Below are 23,927 nucleotides of genomic sequence, written 5' to 3' on the forward strand. Positions count from 1 at the left end.
CTCATAACCAGGAGGTAGAATATTGGTTATCAGGGTGGTCAGGGAAGGCAGAGATATCATCTATGAGTGTAAGTACTTCAGTTTTGGATGATGAAAAAGTTCCACAGACGAATAATGGTGATGGTTGCACAGCAATGTCAATCCACTTAATGCCACTGAACTGTATATCCAAAAATGCTCAAAATGGTAAATTTTACGTGACGTGTATTTCACCACAATAAAAATTAAAATTAAAAAAGGCAAGGGTGAGAAACATTTTTTTATTGCAGTTTTTGTAGTTGGGGTTTGGTTGCTAGGTGGGGAGAGAGTCCTGCAGGAGGTTAGGAAAAAAGGAATGGCCACGTCCTCTATGTCACGCCTGGCTCTTCCCACGTTAAGGCCTGTGGAACCAGGTAGGGCTCGCAGCAGTTACTTTCCAGCGGTACCTCCTTTTCCCAAGGACTTCAAAGAACCCAGAAAATGTGTGGGACAATGCATGCCCATGCCCCAGCTCCAGAAACGCTGATGTGGAGGGAGACATGGCCCTGAGGAAGTGTTCTGTCCACACCCTCCCACGCTTCATAGGCATGAAAGGGAGATACTTGCGCAGGCAGGTGTCTCCCTGTCCGTCCCCGTCCCGAGGCCCACCCGGAGTCAGGTCAAGAGTGGCGGGGATGCCAATCATAGACGGTAGACCTCCTCTCCGTCCCCCTCACCGACGTCCAGGACGAGATTCACGTGTCCCAGGGTGTTGCGACGAAGGACCTCCCAGCCCCGGTGGCTGCTGCTGCGGGACGTGGTCCGGGACAGGGAGGGCGTCGGCAGGGCCAGGGAGGCTCTAGCCAGGGTCCCACTCTCAGCTACGGAGGGCTGTTTCTCGGAAAACTGCTCCTGCCCGTCCTCCTTGTCCGGGCCCTTGAAGGCCTCCACGTAGCGCAGCACGCGCAGCGCGCTCTGGGAGTGGTGGTTCTCCACCCTGCGGGAGAGGGGGCTCAGTCGCCGCGGGGGACCACTCAGAAAACAGGATCGGCCGCGAGGAAAGGGGAAGGAAGGGCCCAGAGCTGAGGCAGGAAGACATCTAGGACCAAGGGAAGGGAAGGCGTTTGGAGTGAGCCTGGCATGGAGATGAAAGAGGTTGCAGAATCTGCAGGGCTGTGTGCGCGCGCGCGACACTATGTGGGAATGCGAAAGAGAAAATAGAACCAGGTACGAGTCACAAGGATAAGGAAGTAGATGTGAGGGGGGAGGAGAGCCCCGTCAGGAGATGGGGGTGGAGTATGAAGAGGAAGTTAGGTCAGGTCAGGTAGGAACAAGACGCAAGCAAGCTGGGTGACCCAGCTCACTTCAGCGCCTGGACACACACAAGTGTGGCATAACCTTCCGCACTTCCCTGCCCCGGGGTGCACACGGCACTCTTGTTACGCCTCCACCTCGGCTCCAGCACCGTCCCCGAGACAGGCTCCCACGGCCTCATACACGTCTGCGGTTTCACACACACACACACGTGCACACACACACACGCACACAGGCACACCGCCACTCACCGCAGGAACCAGCGGTCCCCCAGCCCATAGTGGAACCCGCAGATCCCAGAGCGCGGCCACAGGAAGCGCGGCATCTTCCTCTCCAGCATCACCGTGGTGGCCACGACCTGGAAGGAGGAGAGAAAAAACTCAGAGCCATGAGGTTCAGGCAAACACGGAGGCCACCGACAGAGGGGACCTGTGAGATGAGGACGCTAGAGGTCGCTGGTGAGGGCAGCCATGTATCCATCCCTGGCCTGCACCTGGCACCTGCTACCTGCTTCACTCCTCAAGAAAAGAGAGAGGGTTTTTTTAGGAGTGTTTTGAATAAAATAGTGATCCTTACCTTACTGTTCAGATTCATGGTAAGTGAGTCACTCCAAACTAATCTCAATTCCTTATTCATAGAACAGCCATAAACCAATTATCTTAATTTAAATAAAATGATTAAATAGAATCTCTATGATCTTGGCGGTGATATGCTGCTACTGGGCTGCTACAGGGCATTTCCAGCAAATTAAATATCCATATCTTAAGAAGGAGAAGGGTTGATTAATAACTGCAGACCTGGCAGAGAAATGTCTAGTAGCGTGTCCATCACATGTTCTGTCCTTTGCTCAGCCCTCATTAATTGCTTAGATGGAATACAGAAAACAAGCTTATCAAATATGCTTGTGACACAAAACTGGGAGGGATATGTATGATACATGAAGTGGTGGAAGCAATATGAAATGATTTCACCAGGGTGGAATGCTGGTCTCAAACCAAGAAAATGAAATTTGAGAAAACCAAGTCTAAGGTCACTCATTTACGTGTAAGAAGCTTAATTAAGTGAGTCATATAACAAAGATGCAGGGGTTCTAGTTGATCATAAGCTTAATGAGGGCCAGCCTGTATATTTTTCTAAAAGAACCTGACTCAATTTTAGGTGCTTTTAATAGTATCGTGTCCGAAGCAAAGAGAAGCATAGCCCCTCCGTCTACTGCATTGCTCCATTCAGAGCGAGACCATTCTAGTTGTGAAGGGGCTGTGGCCTATTAGAGCGTGAACAAAAAAGTACAATCAGCATATTTTGGGACCAGGAAAATTTATGAATCGAAGGAGCTGGCATGCCCTATAATGGCAAATTCTCCACCCCATGTTTTCCCACTCCCTGTCTTTCTCATTCTTCCACACTTCTCTCCATCTCTTAGTTGCACCAAGCTCCTTCCTGTCTCGGGATTTCCAGTCATTTTGTTCTCTTGCCCTGAATAGGTCTTCTTCTTTCCCTTGACAAGGATGTTCATTGTTCTTCTTGGGCCACCCATCAGCCCCCTCCTTCCTCTGGTGACAGAACCCATCTTTCCCTTTGGGGAACTGTTCCTTCCTCACTCTCAGCCCACGAGTCAGAGTAGACCGGGCTTCACACAGTCCCAGTGAATCAGTCTATTCTCCCCAAGCCTCATCGCCCCCACCTACACCACCTCTCTCCAGCCCTTGGTCTTCCCTCAAGTTCAAGATGTACCTATGACACAAACTTGTTCCAATGAGTTGGCACTTAGAATGAGCTTGCTGGGGAAAGATTTCTTTTTTTATTCTTTTAAGACTGAGGCACTGACAGCATCAGCAGCCTCACAGAAGACAATGTGAATGGAGCCCTTGGGACTGTGCAATGCAGTGCACATGCTCATTCCTTTTGGGTTTTGGAGCTTATAGAGGCTACTTCCCAAACATGATGAGAGAGCTTGCCTTAAAAGAGAGCAGAAGGGAGAAACGCTGATGTAACAAGTGAGATGGAGATCTGCGTTCTGGCCAGGCATCCCTAAAGCTAGTTTAATTCTCTAAACTTTCCACTTACAAGGACTAACACATCCTCCTTCCCTTACTTAAAAAACAAAAGCAAAAAAAAATCTGTTTCAGTTTAGTTGTCTTTGCTGTAGTCAACAGTCCTAATTGGTACAAACCTTGATCTCCATCCTTTTTCCTCATTCCTTTTAACTAGCTAGTTCTGACTCATCTTTAGGGTCTCATTTCAAATGCTACTCCCCTGGGAAAGAATTTTCTAACTTGCCAGTCAGAGTCTTCTGTTGCTTCCTTTTCTTAACACGTTATGTGTCTCTATGGCACTTTTGCTGCTGTAATTTTACAGCTCTCTGTGAAGTCACTTGCTTGATGTCTGTCTTTCCAACTAAACCATCAGTACCACGAGGGCACAGATTTTATCTGTTGTGTTTACGCTTCTATCCAAACTTTTAGATATTTCCCAGTATATAGCAGACTCTAAATGATAATTGTTAAGTGAATAAAACGTCTGAGAGGATAAATGATGGTTATAGTCAAATATTTGCATGATGCTCATATGGAAGAATATGTTCCGTGTTATATGAGAGGAAAAAACTGGGGTCAAAGACTGGAATTATAGGAAGATGGGCTTCACCTCTATGTTACATGGATGTTTCTAATAACAAAATCTTTAAAAATATGGAAAAACTCCCTCCTCCTAACCCCTACCCAATTCTATAAGATAATATGGTCCTAATCAGCATTAAAGAAGATATTGAATGACCCTCTGACCAATAAATGATTATTATGCTAAATAGGAGTCACCTTGAGGAGCATTAGGGTCACTTTCAATTCTAATATTTTATTAGTCTATGATGATACAAAGAAAAGATCATAAAGAAACAGGATGTTATAGAAGCAAATAAAAGATAAGGTCCAAGTGAAAAACTATACAAGAATAAGACAGTTTTTAGTTCCCACTGGACTCAAGGATGACTCCTGGATCTACTCTTCACCCGTGATCCACAGCCCCACCTCTCACCTCCATCCTCCATTTCATCCTCCGTCTGTCCCCTACACCCGCCCACACATACTTCAGATTCTCAGACTCATATAAGCCTCTGTTGAAGTGACAGCTCCCCTGGGCTGTTCTGTGACTCTCCTGAGCATGGTCCGCCATGACAATTCCTGCTTTGATCTTTCTCTCCATCCCCTGCCGCCTAGCAAGACTAACACTAATGAACTCGCCTGGGCTCTCCAGAGCTCGTCCCGCTCCTGGGCCACCCTCCAGTGTGTGTCACCCATCATGGCGATGAACAGGTTGAGCATAAGCAGCGTGGCGATGATGGCAAAGGCAAAGTTGACGATGCCAAACATGAAGGGCAAGTTCACTTCGTAGTTGGCGGGCGCGTCAATGATGGTGAGGAAAAGCTCGAAGGTGCTGAACAATGCCATGGGGTAGTCGTAGAATTCGCCCAGATTGGTTGGGTCCTCCGTCTGGAAAATGATATAGAACGCTGCTCCGCCCAGGAAGAGGGCATGGAGATGGGAAATGGAGTTATCACAATAAGCATGGGCCTGGCCAGCATTCATTCCACCTCTGAAATACACAGCTCCACCAACTCACATGCATGTGCAATCACACACCCATACACGTAGTTATCTGTGGGACTGGCTAACCCTAAGATGTTCTATGTCTCAGTTCATCATTCTGGGGAATGATAATGGTAATACTCAGCCATTTAGCAAAAAGAAATGTGTGTGTGTGTGTGTGTGTGTGTGTGGATATTAATAAGTCACCTAACTGGTTTATTCATTTCAGAAAACCAAATACTTAAAATGTAAGTTATTACAAAACTGCATGGAATCTCCAACAATTTTAAAGAACAGAATACATGAGAAGGCTAAAAGAAGAGCTTCTTTGTTATCTTGTTGGACTCTAGATAACCATCCCATGCTTTGAGAGTCCCTTGGTGAACCTGGACCCTCACGGAGAAGTTATCCCTGCTCATAGCCTATTGGGTGCTAGTGGGCGTCCTGGAAACCTGTTACAACATGAGAGTTATTGGCCCTGAACCTACAGGTCTACTTTTTAGGCCAACCTGAGTGGCCCTGATCATATGAATATGGGTGTGCTTTTAAACTCACTTTCCAATAGAAAAAAAGAAAAAGAAAACCAAAATGGAGTGCAAATAAGAACTGAGAGCAAGAGTCAGCGGGAACTGTCTAGAGATGTGGATTGAGGTAAGAGTGACTTACCTGAGGCAAAGCCCAGGATGACCACAGCCATCAGCCAGCAGAAACGCATCAGGTCTCCAAAAATCATCTGCGGGAAACAGAAAAGGTGAGGCAGGTGAGGATGATCCCTTTTCCAATGTCTCTGAGCAGCCATTGCTAACAGATAAGTAGGTCCCCATGGTCCCTCTCTGTGTCTGCCCCTATCCCTCTGTCGGGGAAGGGCCCAGCGATGGGAAGGCACTGACCTTCTGGATCATGATGGTGAAGGGGCCCAGCATCTGGAATCCTCTGGCAAAGTACATGACACTGCACCAGCCCAGCACCAGGGCCAGGGACATGGGCACCACCTCCCCGTCGGTGTTGGTGAGCCGCATCACCATGGTGACCAGCACCATGAAGGCGTAGGTGATGCTGGGAGAGAGCAGGGAACAGGGCAGTGAGAGAGGGGCTGGGAGTATTGTAGGCCCCCCACAGCACAGCGGTGACTTGGGTGGTACCCACACACACAGGATTTACACCTAAAACACACAAGCAGTCACACGTACAAGCCCACTGGAGAGAAATCCCTGGAGTGACAGTCGCCTGAGGTCTAGATCCCAGAGAATGAGCCAGAGACCTAGAGCTGATCTGGTGAGAAAAGGCAGGGGCTGGAATGAGGGGACACTCACATGATGACATGGAAAGGCCCCCCAAGAATCGTCTGTCCAAAATAGCGAGAGGCACCGACCCTGAAGATGTCTGGGATCTGGGAAGAACCCGGAAAAATGAAAAGACGATGCAAACTGCAGTTCAGTCTGGGGCTCAGAGGGGTGGCCTTGGACTGGGTCCCGCCTGCACCTCACCTCTAGGAGCAGGATGATCACGGCCCCAAGGATGGTCACCAGCTCTCCCACCAGCCGGACTATATCCTGATGCGTCACGTAGGCCTCCTATGGGAGGAAATTCAGAATAAGAAGTGCTTTCTGTTGGGTGGAGAGTCACATCCTTTTGGGCAAGTGGTCTAGAGCTGCCAAGGTCCACCCAAGGTAACGAAAAGCTCCCCTTACCACCAGCATTTCCCCCACCCCCACTGTGTCTGCCACTGTAGCTAACTCTGTGACTAGGACATGAGTGTATACATCTGAAGTCTAATATATCTTGCATATGCTAATGACTTGAGCTACCATCCAGCAAAGTCACCTTTTCTATACACGTTGTAAGCAGTCATTTATGATGTGTTTATTAAGAAGCCAAGAACACATTTCAGAGCATCGAGTTAAGAAGGTTGAACCAACAGGAAAAGATATTAGTGGCTTGGGACAATTTCAGCTATGCAGAAAGTCCGGCTTTTCCAATCTCATCCTGGCTCCCCAAAGGGTAAATACACAGTAAACATATCACAGAATTCAGGGTCCAGCATGGGCCCAGAACCTAGTACTTCCAATGAGAACTTGTACTAGTCATTGAATATCTCTGAACTTGAGGTTTCTCATCTGTGAAATGGAGACGACCATGCTCACCTCCTGCAGTTACTATGACAATCAAATTAGTGATGCATTTGGATGAACTTTATAAACCATAGAGCACTATAGATATATTTACTGGTGTTTTGTTATGCTTTGGCAATATAGAAAAGGACAGAAAAGGGGCTAGAAACACTGTATGGATGTTAGCTTTGAGGAAGTGACCATGCCTGTCCTAAACAGTAGGTGTAGAAGGTATGGTTCTAGCGTCAAGGTGGAACAAAGACCATCCTACTTCATCGCATGTTACTTCTCAGTAAGACTCTGCAATATTATGCAGAGGTAATAATAAAATTCTACATTCATGATCCTTAACTTTCTTGAAGTTATGAGCCCACCTAAGAAGATAACAAAGACTATGAACCCTCTTTCTGGAAAATTGTGTTCATACATCGACGATTTCCACATGAAATTGTACAAACAATTTCAACACACTCAAGTAGCCTTTAGGCTTTGGGGAACTCTGTTTTCCAAGGTCACATCTCCAAAAACCACACTTATGAAACGAGGTGAGAGTCCCTGCGGCCGGCAGCAAAGCTGATGATTTGCAGTAGGGAGAATGGGAGCCCTCATCAGGCACGAGGAGCAGCAGTCACCCCTGTCTGCTGACAAACCGGACGCTGACAGCATCCCTGCACGGCTGCTGTGGCAGCGCGCTTGCCGGGCCAGCGAGAGGCAGAGCTGGTACGGTGGGAAGAGATCCTGTGTGGCGGGAGGTGGTCTTCCGTGGGAGAAGCCCCTCACCGTGAGCCCCAGAGCTGCCAGTGGGAGTCAGCCCAGAAGAAGCCAAGGAAAGGATACGGCCCGCACAGGAGAGTAGGACCAGGTGTGCCAACAGGTGGTGGCGAAGTTGCAGGTAAAAGTATACGGGACTAAGACCAGGAAAGGAGCTTCTGTCTATGTGCCCAGAGAATTCTGTGATCTAACAACCTGTGACCAGACATCAGTCAACATTTTTTTTTGGTTGAAAAAATGTTATGTCCTATAAACTTTTGACATCTATCTCTCTTGAGAAATGGTAAATTGTATTTTAATTTTACCATATAGTGGAAAATGTCTCTTTTCCCTTGCATCCAAGGAATTTCAGAGTTCTTTTTTTGTCCTCAGTTTTAGCAACCATCTTTGAATTTCCTCTGCTCTCTCCTGAAATTCAGTTCATGGACTGTATTCTTCTTCTTTTCTTTTCTTTCTTTCTTTCTTTCTTTCTTTCTTTCTTTCTTTCTTTCTTTCTTTCTCTCTCTCTCTCTCTCTCTCTCTCTTTCTTTCTTTCTTTCTTTCTTTCTTTCTTTCTTTCTTTCTTTCTTTCTTTCTTTCTTTCTTTCTTTCTTTTTTTCTTTCGTTTCTTTCTTTTTTAGACAAGGTCTTGCTCTGTCGCCCTGGGTAGAGTGCAGTGGCGTCATCACAGTTCACTGCAACTTCAAACTCCTGAGCTCAAGCAATCCTTCTGCCTCAGCCTCCCAAGAAGCAGGGACTACAGACACGTGCCACCACGCTGTTTTGGGTAGAAACAGGGTCTCTCTATGTTACTCAGGCTGGTCTCCAACTCCTGGCCTCAAGCGATCCTCCCACCTTGGCCTCCCAAAGTGCTAGAATTACAGGTGTGAGCCACCACACCCAGCCTCTTTTTCTTCCTCTTAATGTTCCTATGGCATCTGTCTTTTATTGTCAAACATTCCAAGTCTTCTTCAGAGTCAGGTAGTAAGTAGGCGAATAAATAACAAATACAATATTTAAGGAAAAAAATATTAAATACAGAAATAAGATAAATGCATATATGCCATATACGTATCTGTACAACATTTTTCAATTCTTTTTAAAACTTTGTATCTTAGTTGAGCACGTCTCAAGAATGCAACCAACCTTTCTCTGGGCTCAAAAGGAAAAGGAATTGCACACAGGTGGCCAGGAGAGCTGTGAAGATAGGAGTGCCCCTAGAGGCCAGCATGGGAATGGCACCAGCTAGTCCCTCAGGAGATCAAAGTGTGAGACCTCAGGCAACTGAGAGTGTTGGGGCCAGTTTGGGACCCCAAACTCTCCTGCTGGGGCCTATCTTCACCAGGTCTTCTTTTCTTCTTCAACAGATTCCTTTAGGAGAAGGTATTCCCCTGCACAAATTCACTGGTTAGTAACCAAGGTGTCCAGAAACCCCAAGCTTTTGCTTCAGCTCTGCCTGGGATGTGATTGCCCTGGGTAGCTGCTTCTACCCTCCAACCCCCATCCCTGGGGGTTTTCTTCCTTAAACCTGGCTGCTCTGTTACCTTTTGTAACAGCCTGGATGGAACTGGAGACCATTCTTCTAAGCGAAGCCTCACAAGAATGGAAAAAACAAACACCGCATGTACTTACCATTAAATTGGAACTAAACAATCAACACTTAATGTGCACATTTGGAAATAACACTCATCGGAAATCAAGCAGGAGGGAGGAGGGAAGAGGGGAAGGGTAAATTCACACCCAAGAGGCACAATGCACACTATATGGGTGATGGACACACCTGTAACTTTGACCCAAACTGTACAAAACCAATTTATGTAACCAAAATGTCTGTACCCCCATAATATTGTGAAATTTAAAAAAAAAGGAAGTGGGACTAGGGTGACCTATCTGGGGGCAAAAGGAGGAAGGGATCACAACTAACAGGGCTTTGCTGAGATTTCCAGCTTCTCAGCTCAAGCTCACCTGGGCAGGCCTGGCTAATGATGCACTGAGAAAATACTACAACCCACCCCTTTACAAATAAATATCTTGAACAATGACTGGAATTTTTTACATCACTACGTGGCTTGGAATTTCAGAAGTCAGGAGTCGTCAGCAACCAAATCCCCTGCCCAAGCTGGCTATTTATACTTCATTGAGAATTGGCCTAATGAGATTGCCCTCACTTGCCAGCTGGCTGAGTTCATTGTCTTGAAGAAAATGCCCAGAGCGGGTGGGCATGGCAGAGCCTGGGCACAATGGCCGGTGAGTGCCCTGCGTCAGCCCTGACAGGGAGCGGGAGGATGCCAGAGCCAGCTGGGAACCAGTTGCCAACCCGGCCCCACACCTTCTTTTTCCTCCCCATGATCCCAGACTTGCAAAGTAGTGATGTTCCCGGAAAAAGCCCTGCTGGCTCTTAATGAAGAGTTACTCTGGCTCTCTGAACTGGGCCTGGGTTCCTAACCAGGGCTGCCCATCAGAACCAACCGGGCAGACTCTGTCACAACACTCATGTCCAGGCCAACCCTGGGTTACTTTGGGTCAGGGACTCAGCATTTTCTTTAAAAAAAAAGCTCTGTAGGTGTTTCTCATAAGTGCACCAAGTTGAGAACTGCTGGGCCGCAAAGAGAGGGGGACATCTCCTCCTTCCCGTGCAAGTAAGGCTACTTTCCAAGGGTCGATTTCATCTCCTGATCTCTGCGTTTCCTCCGGAGGACTGACTTGGGGAATTTTCACTCTCTTCAGAAGTGTCCTTACCCATCCCACAGAATTATGACTTTTCCCGAATGCCAATAGCTTAACCACATGAAAAAGAATAGTGCTAATTTTCAAAGCTAGAATAGCCAGCAGCTCAGTAGCTAGGGGCGGGAGTCCTTCCATATCTCACTGCCCCCACCCCCATACTCAGTGCCCCTCATCTTGACAGGGAAGGGTTGGGTGTGGCAGAGAAAGGTGAGTGTGGCAGCCCGGGCTGGCTGAGGGAGAAGACTGGGATCCCAGACATCACTCTGGAGGGAGAAAGAGCTCCACGTGGTATTTACAGGTGAAGATTCTCAAGCAAGCAGCCTGCACCCAATCCCAGCACTGCCCTCGCTAGCCCAGTGTCTTTGCAAAGTACTCAACCTCTCTTAAGCTCAGCTTCACCTTCGTTAAAGTGGTGATAATTGCATTTACTTGTTAAATACGAGGATCAAATGCTATCTTGCTTTGCCATCCAAAACATGGTCCACGGAATCACAATGTCAGCCTCCCCTGGCAGCTCGTTAGGAAAGCGGAGTGTTAGGTCCCACCCCAGCCTTCCTGTCAGAATCTACATTTTAAAAATTTTTTTTTATTTTTAAATTTCAGAATATTATGGGGGTACAAACATTTTGGTTACATATATTGCCTTTGCACTGCCCAAGCCAGAGCTACAAGCACACCCAACCTGCAGACAGCGCCCACCACACATATTAGTGTGAATATACCCATCGCCTCCCCCTGATTGACACCCGATGAATATTGCTTCCATGTGTGCACCTTAGTGGTGATCAGTTAATACCAATTAGATGGTGAGTACATGTGGTGCTTGTTTGTCCATTCTTGGGATACTTCGTTTCAAAGAATGGGGTCCAGCTCTATCAAGGATAACAGAAGAGGTACTAATTCACCATTGTTTTATGTGGCTAAGTAGAACTCCATGGTATACATATATCACATTTTGTTAATCCACTCATGTATTGATGGGCACTTGGGTTGTTTCCACATCTTTGCAATTGTGGGTTGTGATGCTATAAACATTTGAGTGCAGAGGTCTTTATTACAGAATGATTTTTTTCCCTTTGGGTAGATGCCCAGTAGTGGGATTGCTGGATCTAATGACATTTGAACATGATCTCAAAGGTGTGGGTAATATGCGTGTAAAGTGCACGTAGTAAGCACTCGGTGATGCTGTTCCTCATCTCTTTTCTTGTCTTTAATGTGCTGTGCTTGTTCCACAGTGGGTTGGTAAGACCTCTGAACAAAGTTGTGTAGAGTTGTAGACCAGTTGCTTTTTCAAATTCCCGTGGTGCTTTGGCTTGTGCAGAACTTATGAGGAACGATGATGTGTAGACAAATCAACAGCAATGATTGTGGCAGGTAGAAGATGATTTACAAGGAATGGAAACCAATCTGTCCTTTCTGAGGCTGTCCCCTCCCTCTGCATCCAATCCGCCACACAGCAGAGGTGATCTTACCTTCATTCAGTCTCCTGATGCCAACCCCTTACCTGCATCTCCCCTTCGCATTCCTGGGCCAGCCCCCCATGCTCTCTTGCTTGCTAAACTGTAATAGTCTCCTGACTGGTCTCCTCACACCTGTTCTCCACCCTGCAAGCAAAGTCATTTTTCTAAAACAAAAACTTAGTCAAGTTCTTCCCTTGTCTAAAATCCTTCTGTGCTCTCATTATCTTGGGGATACGGAGTAAAATCCTCAGCATGGCCTGAAAAATCTCTGCACGATTCTGGAAGAATCTGCCTGTACAACCTCATGTGGAGGCACCCATCCCAACTCCCAGTCTCCGCGTGTGCTGGTGAACCCTCTTTCAGTCCCTCGGTCTTGGCAAGGTTCTTCCTGCCTCAGAGCCTTTGAATCTGAACCCTCTGTCCCTAGAGCTCTCTTGCCTCCTTGAACTTGTTCCCAGATCTCAGCTCAGTTACCTTCCTCAGACACCTTCTCTGGCGTCCCAGAGGTATACGCATGGACCTTGTTATAAGGCCTCTTAGTGCTCTTTCCTTTTTATTATCCTAGGAAAACATAACGTTAATGATAACAATCACAGGTTGTAATGCAATCTATTCATATGATCATTTGATTAATGTAAACCAGTCTGTAAGCTCCAGAAAGGCAGAGATCACGTGAGTTTTGCACAGACCATGAATGTTGAATTTCCAACACCTAGAGCAACGTTCAGCCTTTACGAGGCTCTCAGTAACTATTTGTTTAACAAATGAATTAGTGAAATGTTTCTGGGAAAGAAAAGGGCAAAAGAGAGTTTGAGGGAATCTTTTCTGAGAGACAAGGAGGGGGCACAATGATGGAAGATTAGTGCCCTGCTACCAAACAGCACACCAGGACTCCAAATGAGCAGAGGGCTGGGCCTGAGAGTGGGCTTCTGGGGCTGAATGCATCTCAGAGACAGAAGCCAGTAGTTCTCAAGCCTGGCTGAACATTAGAAAGAGTTTCTTAAAAATACGAAGTCCAGGGCCTCAGCTTTAAACTTTCTGACTTATCAGGCCTGGGGTGTAGCCTAGGAGCCAGTTGTCTTACCAGCTTCCCAGGTCTCTAATGTGCAGGCTGGGTTAAAAATCACAGATCTAACAGGAGGTAGGATTTGCCCAAGGTCAGACCACTATTTAATTTCAGAGCTAGGACTTAAACCAAAGCTGCTTAACTCCAGGACTTTAAACTTTTTACTCACCTGGGCCTCCGAAAGAACTAGTACTATAGAGCACGCTGCTCTGCCTAAACCAAGCAGAAATGAACAGAAATAGGAAATTACCTCGAATTAATACAGTTCTTGGGAAACCCTGGAAAAACAGAGCTTTTATGGCTGAATGATGAGGCACCTTAGAGTCTCTAAGAGATCCCCCAAATTGGACAGAGATAAACTAACTCCATGTTTACAGATGTCAACCACTGCGCAGGTTTTGCTACCTCATAGAAGTAGAGGAGTTTGTTTTCTTTCATTTCAACTGTCCTAAGATGGTGCTGTTAGGCTGCTCTCATAAAATCCCAGATGTTGGCCGGGCGCTGTGGCTCACGCCTGTAATCCTAGCTCTTGGGAGGCCGAGGCGGGCGGATTGCTCAAGGTCAGGAGTTCAAAACCAGCCTGAGCAAGAGCGAGACCCCATCTCTACTATAAATAGAAAGAAATTAATTGGCCAACTGATATATATATAAAAAATTAGCCGGGCATGGTGGCGCATGCCTGTAGTCCCAGCTACCCGGGAGGCTGAGGCAGAAGGATCACTCGAGCCCAGGAGTTTCAGGTTGCTGTGAGCTAGGCTGACGCCACGGCACTCACTCTAGCCTGGGCAACAAAGCGAGACTCTGTCTCAAAAAAAAAAAAAAAAAAAAAATCCCAGATGTTCAACTGTAAGGCATCTTAGGGGTTGTGGAGCCCAGTGATTTCCACAGATCCCAAAAGATCCTCAGAGGAAGTCGTGCATGACTAAGAGCCTTGTGTTTCCAGACTTATATAATATAATTGGATATTAACATATTCATTCATCCAAGAAAACGTTCCACAGGCTAGCTCCTATGTGAACAATTGCATTCATCAAGTCAAGACACTGTATTTGTGCATTTTCATTTTTCTAAAACCTTCAAGTGACAAAAAAGTAGGAAAGAAAGAGAATTGCCTAGTAAAAGAAAAAAAAAAAAAACCACCAAATCTGGCGCATTGTGACAACAGAATCATTCAAATCGTGGTGACAAGTTTGGGAGTTCCTGACCTAATCCCAACTGACTGACTACTGAATAAGAGGAACACAGACATCCAACAACTCAGGAGGGAGGCTTAAGGGTTTACTCCAAACAATAAGGACATTTCATTAGTGTGTTTCTCTATCTAAACCCCGTATAGCAGCAGTCTTAACCCTCTTCCCCACCAAGAAAAGAATACTTGAAAGTCCAGAGTCTTCTATTTGGGCCTAAGTGGCTTCTCCCTAAGCAGGAGGCAAAGGTTAAAAACACTAATGAGGAGGAACAAAGCATGAGGACAGGACAAAAGAAGGCTGGACAGAGGTCACAGCTCTAACTATATTCCTCCTAGTCCTGAAGCAAAGGGAAGGGACCTTTTAAACATACGTATTTGTACATGAGTAGTCCTGTCTCAGAGACAAAGAGACACACAAGAAGGAGACTTCATGGTAACAATTGCTCAGCACCACCCAACTCCTAGGCTAGGACACCATCTGTGTTCTAAATGCGGAAAGTAAGTTTGCAACAAAGGAAGGTTGGGAAAAACACATCTGAGCAAACAGGGCCAGGAGCATTGGAAAAGTCCGGACACCCCCCAAGTCGTTCGTGTTTGCACATATTCTCCACTTCTAGTCACTGTCACATCCCACTTGGCCATCTCCTAAATGTCTTTACTCCCCTTACGTGGTCTCCGCACCAGGAACGACCTTCACAAAGACTGAGATGCATGGAACACAGCCTCCCCCAGGCACTCCATGGCCACCCCATGACACAGTCAGGCTTGTCCTCCCAGGCAGCAAAACCTACTTTGTGAGGGTAGTGGATACATGAGCACGTTTTAGATAGATAGATATACAGGGGGAGAGAGAGAGAGAGAGAGAGAGAGAGAGAGAGAGAGAGAGAGAGAGAGAGAGAGAGAGAGAGGCAATTATAGAAACAGGAGAGATGGAGTGTTTTTTCTTAGCTTGGGGTCCATTGAGACCCTTTGTCCTGTTCTTTCTCTGTGCATACCACTGTCTTTGATCTAACCCAACTCAGGGTTTTTGTTTCTTGACTATAAGAAGTTTATGTTCTCTTTCTGAACCAAACTACCCCTTTTCCTAATCCAGACTGAGCTACACTTATTAGGGCTGGTCTATCCTGCATAGACAGAGATCTCCAGCCACCCAGCTCTCACTTGCTTTGCAAAATTCTTCTTCCCCTATCATATGCTTTCTGCCCACATGCCCACACTGCCTTTAGGCTACTTTTAGCTGACTACAACAAAAATTTTAGTAATCCATGAAGAGTCAACCCCCCAAATGTAGGAATGTTTGTTGAATATATATGTCCAGAAGTGCTCAGTAGAGTCTGCTCATTCTCTTACACACACAGGAGGGTGTGCTTCCTTCAACAGCTGATCTTTGCATTCACTCCACGCTTCGAACCAGTCCTCCTCACTAGCCCAGGTCTCCTTTGGCCACCACAGCACAGACTAGCAGGCCCACAGCAGCAAAAGAAACCTCAGAGGATATTGACTTTCACCTGCTACCCAATCCAGGTGTCACTCTGCAGCATATGTGACAGGTGGTCAGACCACTCATGCATTACTTTCATGGGCTCATATTGACAGCACCCAGGAAAGGATGCCTGCCAGAGTCTGTGCTGCCCTCATACACCAGAAATGGACTCAGTAATGGACAGGAAGCACCATTTTCCTCCTCTCGAACAACAGAGTTTCACTCGTCCATCCCATTACAAAAGGCTAGTTCTCTTCGTAAATTATAAGGAATTTCCCTAATGGACAGGGCTGCGGATATCAAGCACCCTTTCAAAGTTTGTGTGAGAAGGTCCACAGCTTCCTGGTCAAATACTCTTTTACACACTAAGCTCCCTCTCCTGGCCCTCTGATCTCACTCCTAATTTCTACCCAGATGTTTAAGAGCCTGCAACTGCTGCAGCCTGGGGAGTGACGTCTTTCCTGGGTGGCATCACTCTGGTCTCCTGCACCATCACCAAAAGTGCCACCACTCCCTGTCATCCCCTGCAGAGAAAAATCACCTGTAGTAGTTTCTGTTGGAGGATGGTGTTATCTCGAGAATGAGTGCGGTTGCTGCCACGGAACTTGAGGGGGCGGTAGATGCAGCATGCCGTGAAGCACGCCATGTAGAGCAGGTACAAGGCCCCCAGCACACAGAAGTACGGCCGCCCGTATTTGTTCCACTTGAAGCTCACCAGCTCCTTCACTGGGGTCTGTTCCAGGATCTGGCGAGCCTGCCATGGAAGAAGAGCAACGCTTGGGGTGACCACATAGTGAGGAGTGTTGAGTTTTCCATGGGGTCCCAGAAGGGGCAGGGCAGTAACCATTCCTACTGGCATTCACTCAGTTAATCAATCAGTCATTGGTTCGATAGACAACTAGCAAATTTCTAGTATATGCCAAGGCTTGAGCTAGAGCTACAGGTAGGTGATCACAGAAGTAAGCACAGGTGCATAGCACCATGGAGGAGCTAAAGAATGAGTCGTCACTAGCTGAGTGAAGGGAGAGGTGGGAAAGATCACACAGTAAAGTAGCAGCAGTTGCCAGGGCAGGAGGGTACGAGCAGCCACCACCCATCTGCAGATGAGGTGTGGTTGAACACATGGAGAATCTACTAGAAGTGGTGGGCAGAAGCTATGAGCAGTGAAGTAGATAAGGGCTAGATCTTTGTGCATCATGATAGGAAGTTTGTGCATCAAGGTAGGAAGTTTGAGATTTTTTTTTTCTAAGTGCAATGGAAAGCGATTGTGGAGTTCAAGCAGAGAAGTGGTCAGATTTGCTCTAGAAGTATTGCTGGGCTGGAGAAAAGCAATAGAGGCTACAGGTGGTAGGATGTGGCAATCATCTAAGCCGGGGGGAGGGGGTGCTCTGACATAGGCAGGTGATGAGAGGTTAAAGGCACAAATGAGAGGAGGTGATGGACAGGAGGAGGCATCTGAGAAACTAGGAAGAGGCAGACTCAAAGCACAGCAGAGAGATTAGCCATTAACAGAAAGAATATCTTTTCCATTCAAGCTGGAGGGTAGGAGGGAGATAGTGGGTGGTTTCCAGACACACTTGGCAGTTCAGGGGAGGAAGTTCAAGAAGCCCAGCCAAAGATCCCCTATTTTTGTTGTAAAGTAGAAGTTTTCCAACAGAACAAAAGATGAAGGTAGTCAGGGATATGAAAGGAGGCTATAAAAAAATGTTTTAAGAAAGAGAAAAGTAGATGACCCAAGACAAGTATAAAACCTACAGGAGAATATTGAGAATTGGCTGAAACTGAAGACCAAGGATCCGTGGTGGCAAAATCCACAGAGAAGGATTAGAGTTTTACTCCCTAAGAAATCCTACCCAAAGCACACCAGTTTCTAGGAAACAGATCTTCTTTAAGGAAGATCACACAAACTGGCCACTCAACTATTCCTTAGTATTAATAGTCATTCATGTTTTATTGTTCTATAAGGGTTCCCAGGAAATTGTCAGGTGGCAGATAAACAACAGAAACTCTACCTTGCCACTCTCGTGGCGGTTCCTGAAAGCCAGGGTTTTCTCCTCTCTACCCAATTTCCACAAATTTTCCTGCCCCTGTTCTCACTCAGTCCAGCACCGTGGAATGATGCCTGTGTTGCTCCCTCTCTAAAAAGCTCTCGTTTTTGTCATCTTCCTGGTGATTCCTAACTCTCCCTTGAAGAAATGCTCAAGCATTTCCTCTGCAACACCTTCTCTGGCCCGCCCAGGCCAAGCTAACCCTGCCACAAATGTGCTGCTCCTGCACGCAGCACACACCCCTATTCTAGTGCTAGTGTATGTTGTTCGCTATTAAAATTATTGAGGATGGGGGCCAAGACCGGAGGGAGCGGACTGACAAGAACTGTTTTGTGTATCTCTGTATTCTCAGTTCCTTGTGCAGTGCCTGAGATACAGCAATGAATGAATGAATGAATGAATGAATGAATGAATGGAAGGAAACAAACTCCTATTTGGAGAGTTCCTCATCTGAAATGTCAGAGTGAGAATGGCCAGCAGAAAGGACTAGCGCTAAGCTGACAGGGCACTGCCTCGAGAGGTGGGTGTGTGTTGCACTTCGTCCCACAGGTCCCAGGACACTGTTCACACCTCCACCTGGCACAAGGCTGGGAGTGTCTGGCGCCCAGGATCCTGGCCAGTGGACAGGCTCTGCATGGACACCAAGCTCCCTCCCACGGCGGCCCGTGACGCTGCTTCGCATCCATACCTCCCGCTTGCTGGAGGAGACCACGAGCTCCAGAAAGGACAGCTCCTCTCCCCAGGAGTCGATCTCGGTGAGGTCGTAGAGGGTGGAGGTCAGCGGCCCGTACGTCCACTGGATGTGCTTCCGCTTCTGCATCAGGTGTTGGAACATCTGGGAGAGCACAGGGGTGAGTTGGCGGTCACAGTGTGAGAAGCTACTCCGGGGGGATGGCATGAGCGGACGAGGCCAGCTTCCCACTCCTTGGGATACATACAAAGTGGGGGACTGGCAAACCTCTGCTTCGAGCCTCACTTTTATTGCCAATTTTCCTTCCCACAAACCCCGCAGAGCTCTGAAAGAAGGAACAGGCGAAGGGAGCAGAGCTTTGGGTTTCTGTAACAGGCATGTAGGGCAATATCCTCAAATCCTTCTGAGTAAGGGAACCTGAGGCTGAGGGTTTGAGTGACGGGATAGGAAGTCAGGGGCCACCACCCTTTGGGGAATTTGGAGGAAAAGGCGTTTTTAGAAAGACCCTTCCTTCACGTCTATTTGCTCCCGGGGCAGGCAGGATGGGGTGAGGGTCACGGGGAAGACACCGCAGACAGGGGGGTCCCTCACCACGGTGTTGCCCTCCACTCCGGCCAGCTTGAAGGGGGTGAGCCCCTGGTGGTTGGGCACTGCCTCCAGGGGCTGCAGGTGGTCTCCACGGCCATCGTAGGACAGCAGCAGGTTGTACATCTGGCAGGCGAAGGTTTTGTTGGGCTGGAGGATGAGGATGTGCAACACTGTGTTTCCTGGGGGAGGACACAGGGTGTCACGGGGCCACCGGCCTAGAGTCCCTGATGTCCCCATCCCCACCTGGGGTGGGCCTGAGGGCTGTCCCGCTCCTCCCCTCACCCCCTGGCAGCAGCCAGCCCCCCCTCCCCACCCCCGCTCTTACCCAGGGAGTCCTGGGCCCGGATGTTGGCTCCATGCTCAATGAGCAGCCGCACGATCTCCTCGCTGCCCACGCACGCGGCAAAGGACAAAGGGTGCTCCCCTGGGGACACAGAGGGATCCCCGTGGCAGAGAGCAGAACACGGCAGGACAGGATGGGCTGTGTCCCCCAAGTGCCTGCCTGCTCCTCCCCGCGGCCCCACACCTCAGCTCGGGTCTTGGGGACACTTGTCTGGCAGAACCAGAGGAAGGGCTGTGGGCATTGGCCTATGGCCTAATCGAGCCCTGGAAGGGCTGCTTGTCCCAGCTGCCAGGCAGATAGAGCGAGGGCAGGGCCCCCTCTGCCCTTGCCCACCTGTCCACCTGCCCGAACTCCCAGCCTGCCCTGCTCTTACCGAAGTAGATGAGGTTCTGGGGACTGCGGCGGAAGGCGGCTCCTGTAGCTCTGGCAGAGACACTGGCCCCGTGGGCCAGCAGGGCTCGCACCAGGTTCACGTTCTGGTTCACGATAGCGATGTGCAGTGCAGTCTGACCTGGCCGGGAGACAGTCGTCAGTCACGGGACTGTCTCTGTCCCCAGTTCTCTCAGGGACCTGACACCCTCCAGCCTCCATTCCTAACAGGTCCTTTGGTAGACTTGTGCCCCGGCCTTGGCAGGGTCAGGGCAGTTAGTCCCTCAGGCTGCCCTGCCCATTGCACCTGTCCCTTGGCTACTGGGAGCGGTGGAGCCGGGGGAGACAGTGCTGTGTAAATGTCATCGCTCTGTGTCGATCTGAGAGAAAGGAACACAAGGCAGGCCCTTCAGCAACCACGGGAGGACTGAAAGGAAATACTAAGTGGCCAAAGGAAGCCACGGATGCTCAGAGCCAGGACCAGGACTTTTGCCTCCTCCCCCCCTTCTCCCCTTGACCCGCCCTCACTCCGCCCCGGCCCACCCTACAGAGGCGCATTTTAAGAGACGACAGCACACCCTGCCCCGCAGCGTTTCCACCCAGAAGAGATGAGCATCCTGCTTACCTACAAGAGGCTCGTACAAGGTGGGCTCGCGTACCAGATCTGGGGCGGCCTCCATCAGCGCCGTGGCCGCCTCCAGGTTGTCGTAGAGGGCAGCGACGTGCAGCGCCGTCTCCCCCAGCGCTCCTGGCGTGGGGTCACACGGGGACGTCAGACACGTCCCGGCCTCCCGCGAGAAGGGTGCACCCAGCCCCAGAGACACCCTGCAAGGCCCCATTGTGAAAATTCCCCAGTCCTGGGGTGGGGGCGGGGGTGGGGGGAGCAGGTGCTTCTGCCCCCACCTCCATCCCTGTAAACCCAGATCCCACCTCTTTGTCGAAAGTCACAGGTTGGGTCCAGCATAAGTTGCCTAAGGGCAAACAGGTCGTTTTCTTTGGCGGCCTGGAGCAGTGGAGACTCTCGAATCCTGGGGGGAAAGTGAACACGAGCTGGGTAGAGACAGGGTCAGAATGAGGCTGGGAGCAGAGGGGATCAGAGACGCTCTCCGTCTAAGATGGACGTGACCCGCAGTGTGCAGTGACAGATCGGAGAGGGGTGTCTAGTGGGCTCGTGGGACCAAGGGCAGACTCAGGCAAGAGTCTCAGGGGCTTCCCTTAAGATCAGCATCGCCTGCTGCCTCCCATGGCCGAGCCAGATAGCTCAGTGGGGGGAGGGGCCCTGTGGTCTGGAAGGGGTGGTCAGGGAGTCCCTGGGAAGAGGTCCTAAGTCGACCTGAATTCCTCGGAGCTGCATAGATGGAGCAAGTGGGACAGAGGGCACCACCATTAGGCCCCTGCTCCCAGCACTGCCGAACCTGCTCTCTTTAGCCAAGGGGAGTTTGAGAGACCACAACAGAGGGAAGAAGGACTATTAAATCTTTCCTAATCTGTGGAATTTGTGTGCTATGAAAGTTCTGACTGTTGCTTCAGGCTGTTTAGATACACAACCCTGCCAGGGGGTGGACAGCTCCCAGGGTGGGGTCTAGAGAATCTGTTTATTTTGTATTACACGCTTAGGTGGGGGTGGGGTGGGGGATCTGTTCATTTTGTATTACACCCTTAGGTGGGGGTGGGGTGGGGGGTTCATTTTGTATTATACCCTTAGGTGCAAAGGTCTAAATACCTTGTTTGTTTGGGCTTCTCAGAGAGAGAGAAGGTGGGCTGAGATATTCACCCTACAGGACCTCTCTTGGTTAATCTTTGTTTCTCCTGTACCCAGACTGGAACTGACCAAGAGATAAAAGCTGGAGCCTGTCCTGCTAGGCACAGGGATGTGCTGGCTGGGGGAACAGAACAGACGGGCTGACCGTGGTTGCCGCGGTACCCCCATCCCAAGTTCTTCTATTCCGATAGCCCCAGGAGCCAGGGGTTTAAAATGTCTTATTTAACAAAGAGGCATTTTATCTAATGGTGGGCTAGGTCTGTTTTGGGGAATTGTCCCTGGGAAGGATGGGGAACAAGGAGTCAGCCCCCTGCCCCATCTCACCCAGGGCCTCAATCCCAGGGAGCCAGGTGTCCCTGACCAGCGCAGGGTAGCCAAGGCTGGGATTCCAAGTTCCCCCCTGTCCTGAGGCCACTGCACAAAGCCCCTGCCTCCCCGCTCCCTGGTCCCACTGCTCCTCTGCTAGCCCTGTCAGACCACTGGGTCCCAGTCTAAAGCGGGATGGGGAGGTCCAAAGTCCCATTGCAGGTCGCTGCAATGGGGTGGGAGGTAGGCAGAGGGCCTTGCCCTTGAGGCACTTGGGGCAGGCCCAGCGCAAACTGCACATGCAGGACCCCCCATTCCAAACGACTAGGAGTTTCCAGACCAGGCCATCAGGACACTGCTCCAAGCACCAAGCACAGGGCTCTTCCTTAGCACATGGGGTGGGGGAGGGGGCTGCCGGCTGCTCACCCCACCCCCAGGCTGAGGGATGTGTCCCTGACCCACTGCTCTTCCCAGGGCTGCACCTCGGGGCTCAGCCACGAAATGGTCCACCCCCAGGTGTGCCAGCCTCATTCGTCCTGTGTGTCCTCAGGACCCGGCGCCCCGCCACACACAGCAGACTCCAGGCTCTACAAAAGGTAGATGAAGCGAACTCGGGAACCTCCAGTGTCACCCGGGCTGCCCCGCTCAGCTGGTTGGCTCCAGGCGTCAGGAACAAACCTCCTCCTTTCCCACAAAATCGGCTTTCATTCAAACTTATGGCAGTGCCTCTTTCTTCCACCACGCATAGGGTGGGATCACATCTTCCCCCAGCAGTCTGCCCTGGCCTGCACCCCACCCCACACACCCGGCTTCTTCCTCTGGTCCCGTTTGGCCCCCTCACTCCCCCTTCCACAAGGCGGGTGGGTTAGAGCCTTGGCTGCCCTGGGGTTGTGAAGCGTGTCTCCACTCAAGGTCTCTCCATGTGGCTCGAAGCCACCTGCCTCCACTACTGAGAGGGGCCGGCTGGGGTTCTGCAGTGGGTGGGCTGGCAGGGGAGGGCACATCCGCGCAACTGGCACTGAACTCTAGGCTGCCTATTGGGAAAACGACACACATGCATCGGAGGGCTTGAGGACCAGGGTGATGGGGACACCGGTGGCCGTGGGCATCCTACCTCTTCTGTTGCAGCATGTAAGCCTGGTCCAGGTGCTGGTCCCAGTCTTGTTCTCTGAACAGCCAGGAGAGCAGAGGTGTCTGGGGTTGGAGCCAGGGCCCTTTTGCCTTGGGTGGGCAAGCCCCCATGTCTCCTCCTCGCAGGCGCCGGCGGGTTAAGGAATGTGATGAAAGGAACAGGTCTCGGATGGCAGCGACTAGGGAGGAGGTGGGGTCTATTTGGGGTTGGGACTCTGAATGAGTGTGTCTCCCACGTGACTTGTGAATGCAGCGTGCGGCGTGTGGCCGCAGAGGGGTGTGTGTGTGAGCACACGCTGAGGGACCCGCCGCCCTGCCCGGGGAGAGGTGCTTTCCCTGGAAGGAAAGGAGCACTTTATAGAGCTGGAGCCCTGGTGAAAGAGCTGCCTAAGAGAAGGCAGGGAGGGTTCCTTGCAGTGGGCTGGGGCGGTTGAGACTGGGAGAGGCCGAGGGTGGGGCAGAGGAATTTAAAAAGGGATCCGGACAGAGCCTGGAGGCTGGGTCTACAAACAAGGCACATAGTCAGGTGTGGGACAGCAGGACATGAAGGACTCCAGCTCTGAAATCAGGCAGATCCTCGTTTAAATCCTGGCTCTTACTTCTTACGAACAGTTAAGTGAGCTTTCTCAGCCTCAGTCTCCTAACCTGCAAACTCGGGGTAACGATCACACTGTCTCATGGGAGTATCCGGAAAGCAGGTATCACAGCGCTCACGCCCTGCACATCCCTCCTCCACGAGTGGGCTCATGAGGCCCCACAGGCTGCTTCTCAGAGCTTCCCGTGCACCCTGGTCTCCTGGTCACCTCTGTCCCTGAGCCTGCAGAGCTGAGCTGGCTCTCACACACCGGGGTGCAGCTCAGAGGATCCCCAGGGCCCGTGTTTCTGTGGAGGTTGAACAGCAGGAGCAGAGCAAAGGCAGAGGACAAAGATATCTTGGTTCCACGTTTGGGGCTCTTTCCAGAAATGAGACGTGTGTAAGGATTTATCTGAGGAGTGTGTAAAGATAAGACAGTGATGTGTCATTTCATAAACTGGTCCCCTGAATCC

General features: G+C 49.8%; 1 protein-coding gene across 1 annotated transcript; it reads right to left on the minus strand.

Annotated features, from left to right (window-relative positions):
• Positions 1-287: 287 nt before the first annotated feature.
• Positions 288-23,010, minus strand: TRPV5 (transient receptor potential cation channel subfamily V member 5). The gene is made up of 15 exons (XM_012768080.2): positions 22,864-23,010; positions 20,612-20,709; positions 20,307-20,429; positions 19,686-19,823; positions 19,295-19,393; positions 18,973-19,148; positions 18,379-18,525; positions 16,184-16,396; positions 6,344-6,430; positions 6,170-6,246; positions 5,747-5,912; positions 5,523-5,589; positions 4,512-4,780; positions 1,524-1,630; positions 288-955 (listed from the first exon to the last, which is right to left on the minus strand). The coding sequence occupies exons 1-15, from the start codon at positions 22,989-22,991 to the stop codon at positions 661-663; spliced, it is 2,190 nt and encodes a 729-aa protein (XP_012623534.2). The 5' UTR covers positions 22,992-23,010; the 3' UTR covers positions 288-660.
• Positions 23,011-23,927: the final 917 nt, after the last annotated feature.

The sequence above is a fragment of the Microcebus murinus genome, chromosome 9 (genome assembly GCF_040939455.1).
Source record: "Microcebus murinus isolate Inina chromosome 9, M.murinus_Inina_mat1.0, whole genome shotgun sequence".
NCBI lineage: Eukaryota > Metazoa > Chordata > Mammalia > Primates > Cheirogaleidae > Microcebus > Microcebus murinus.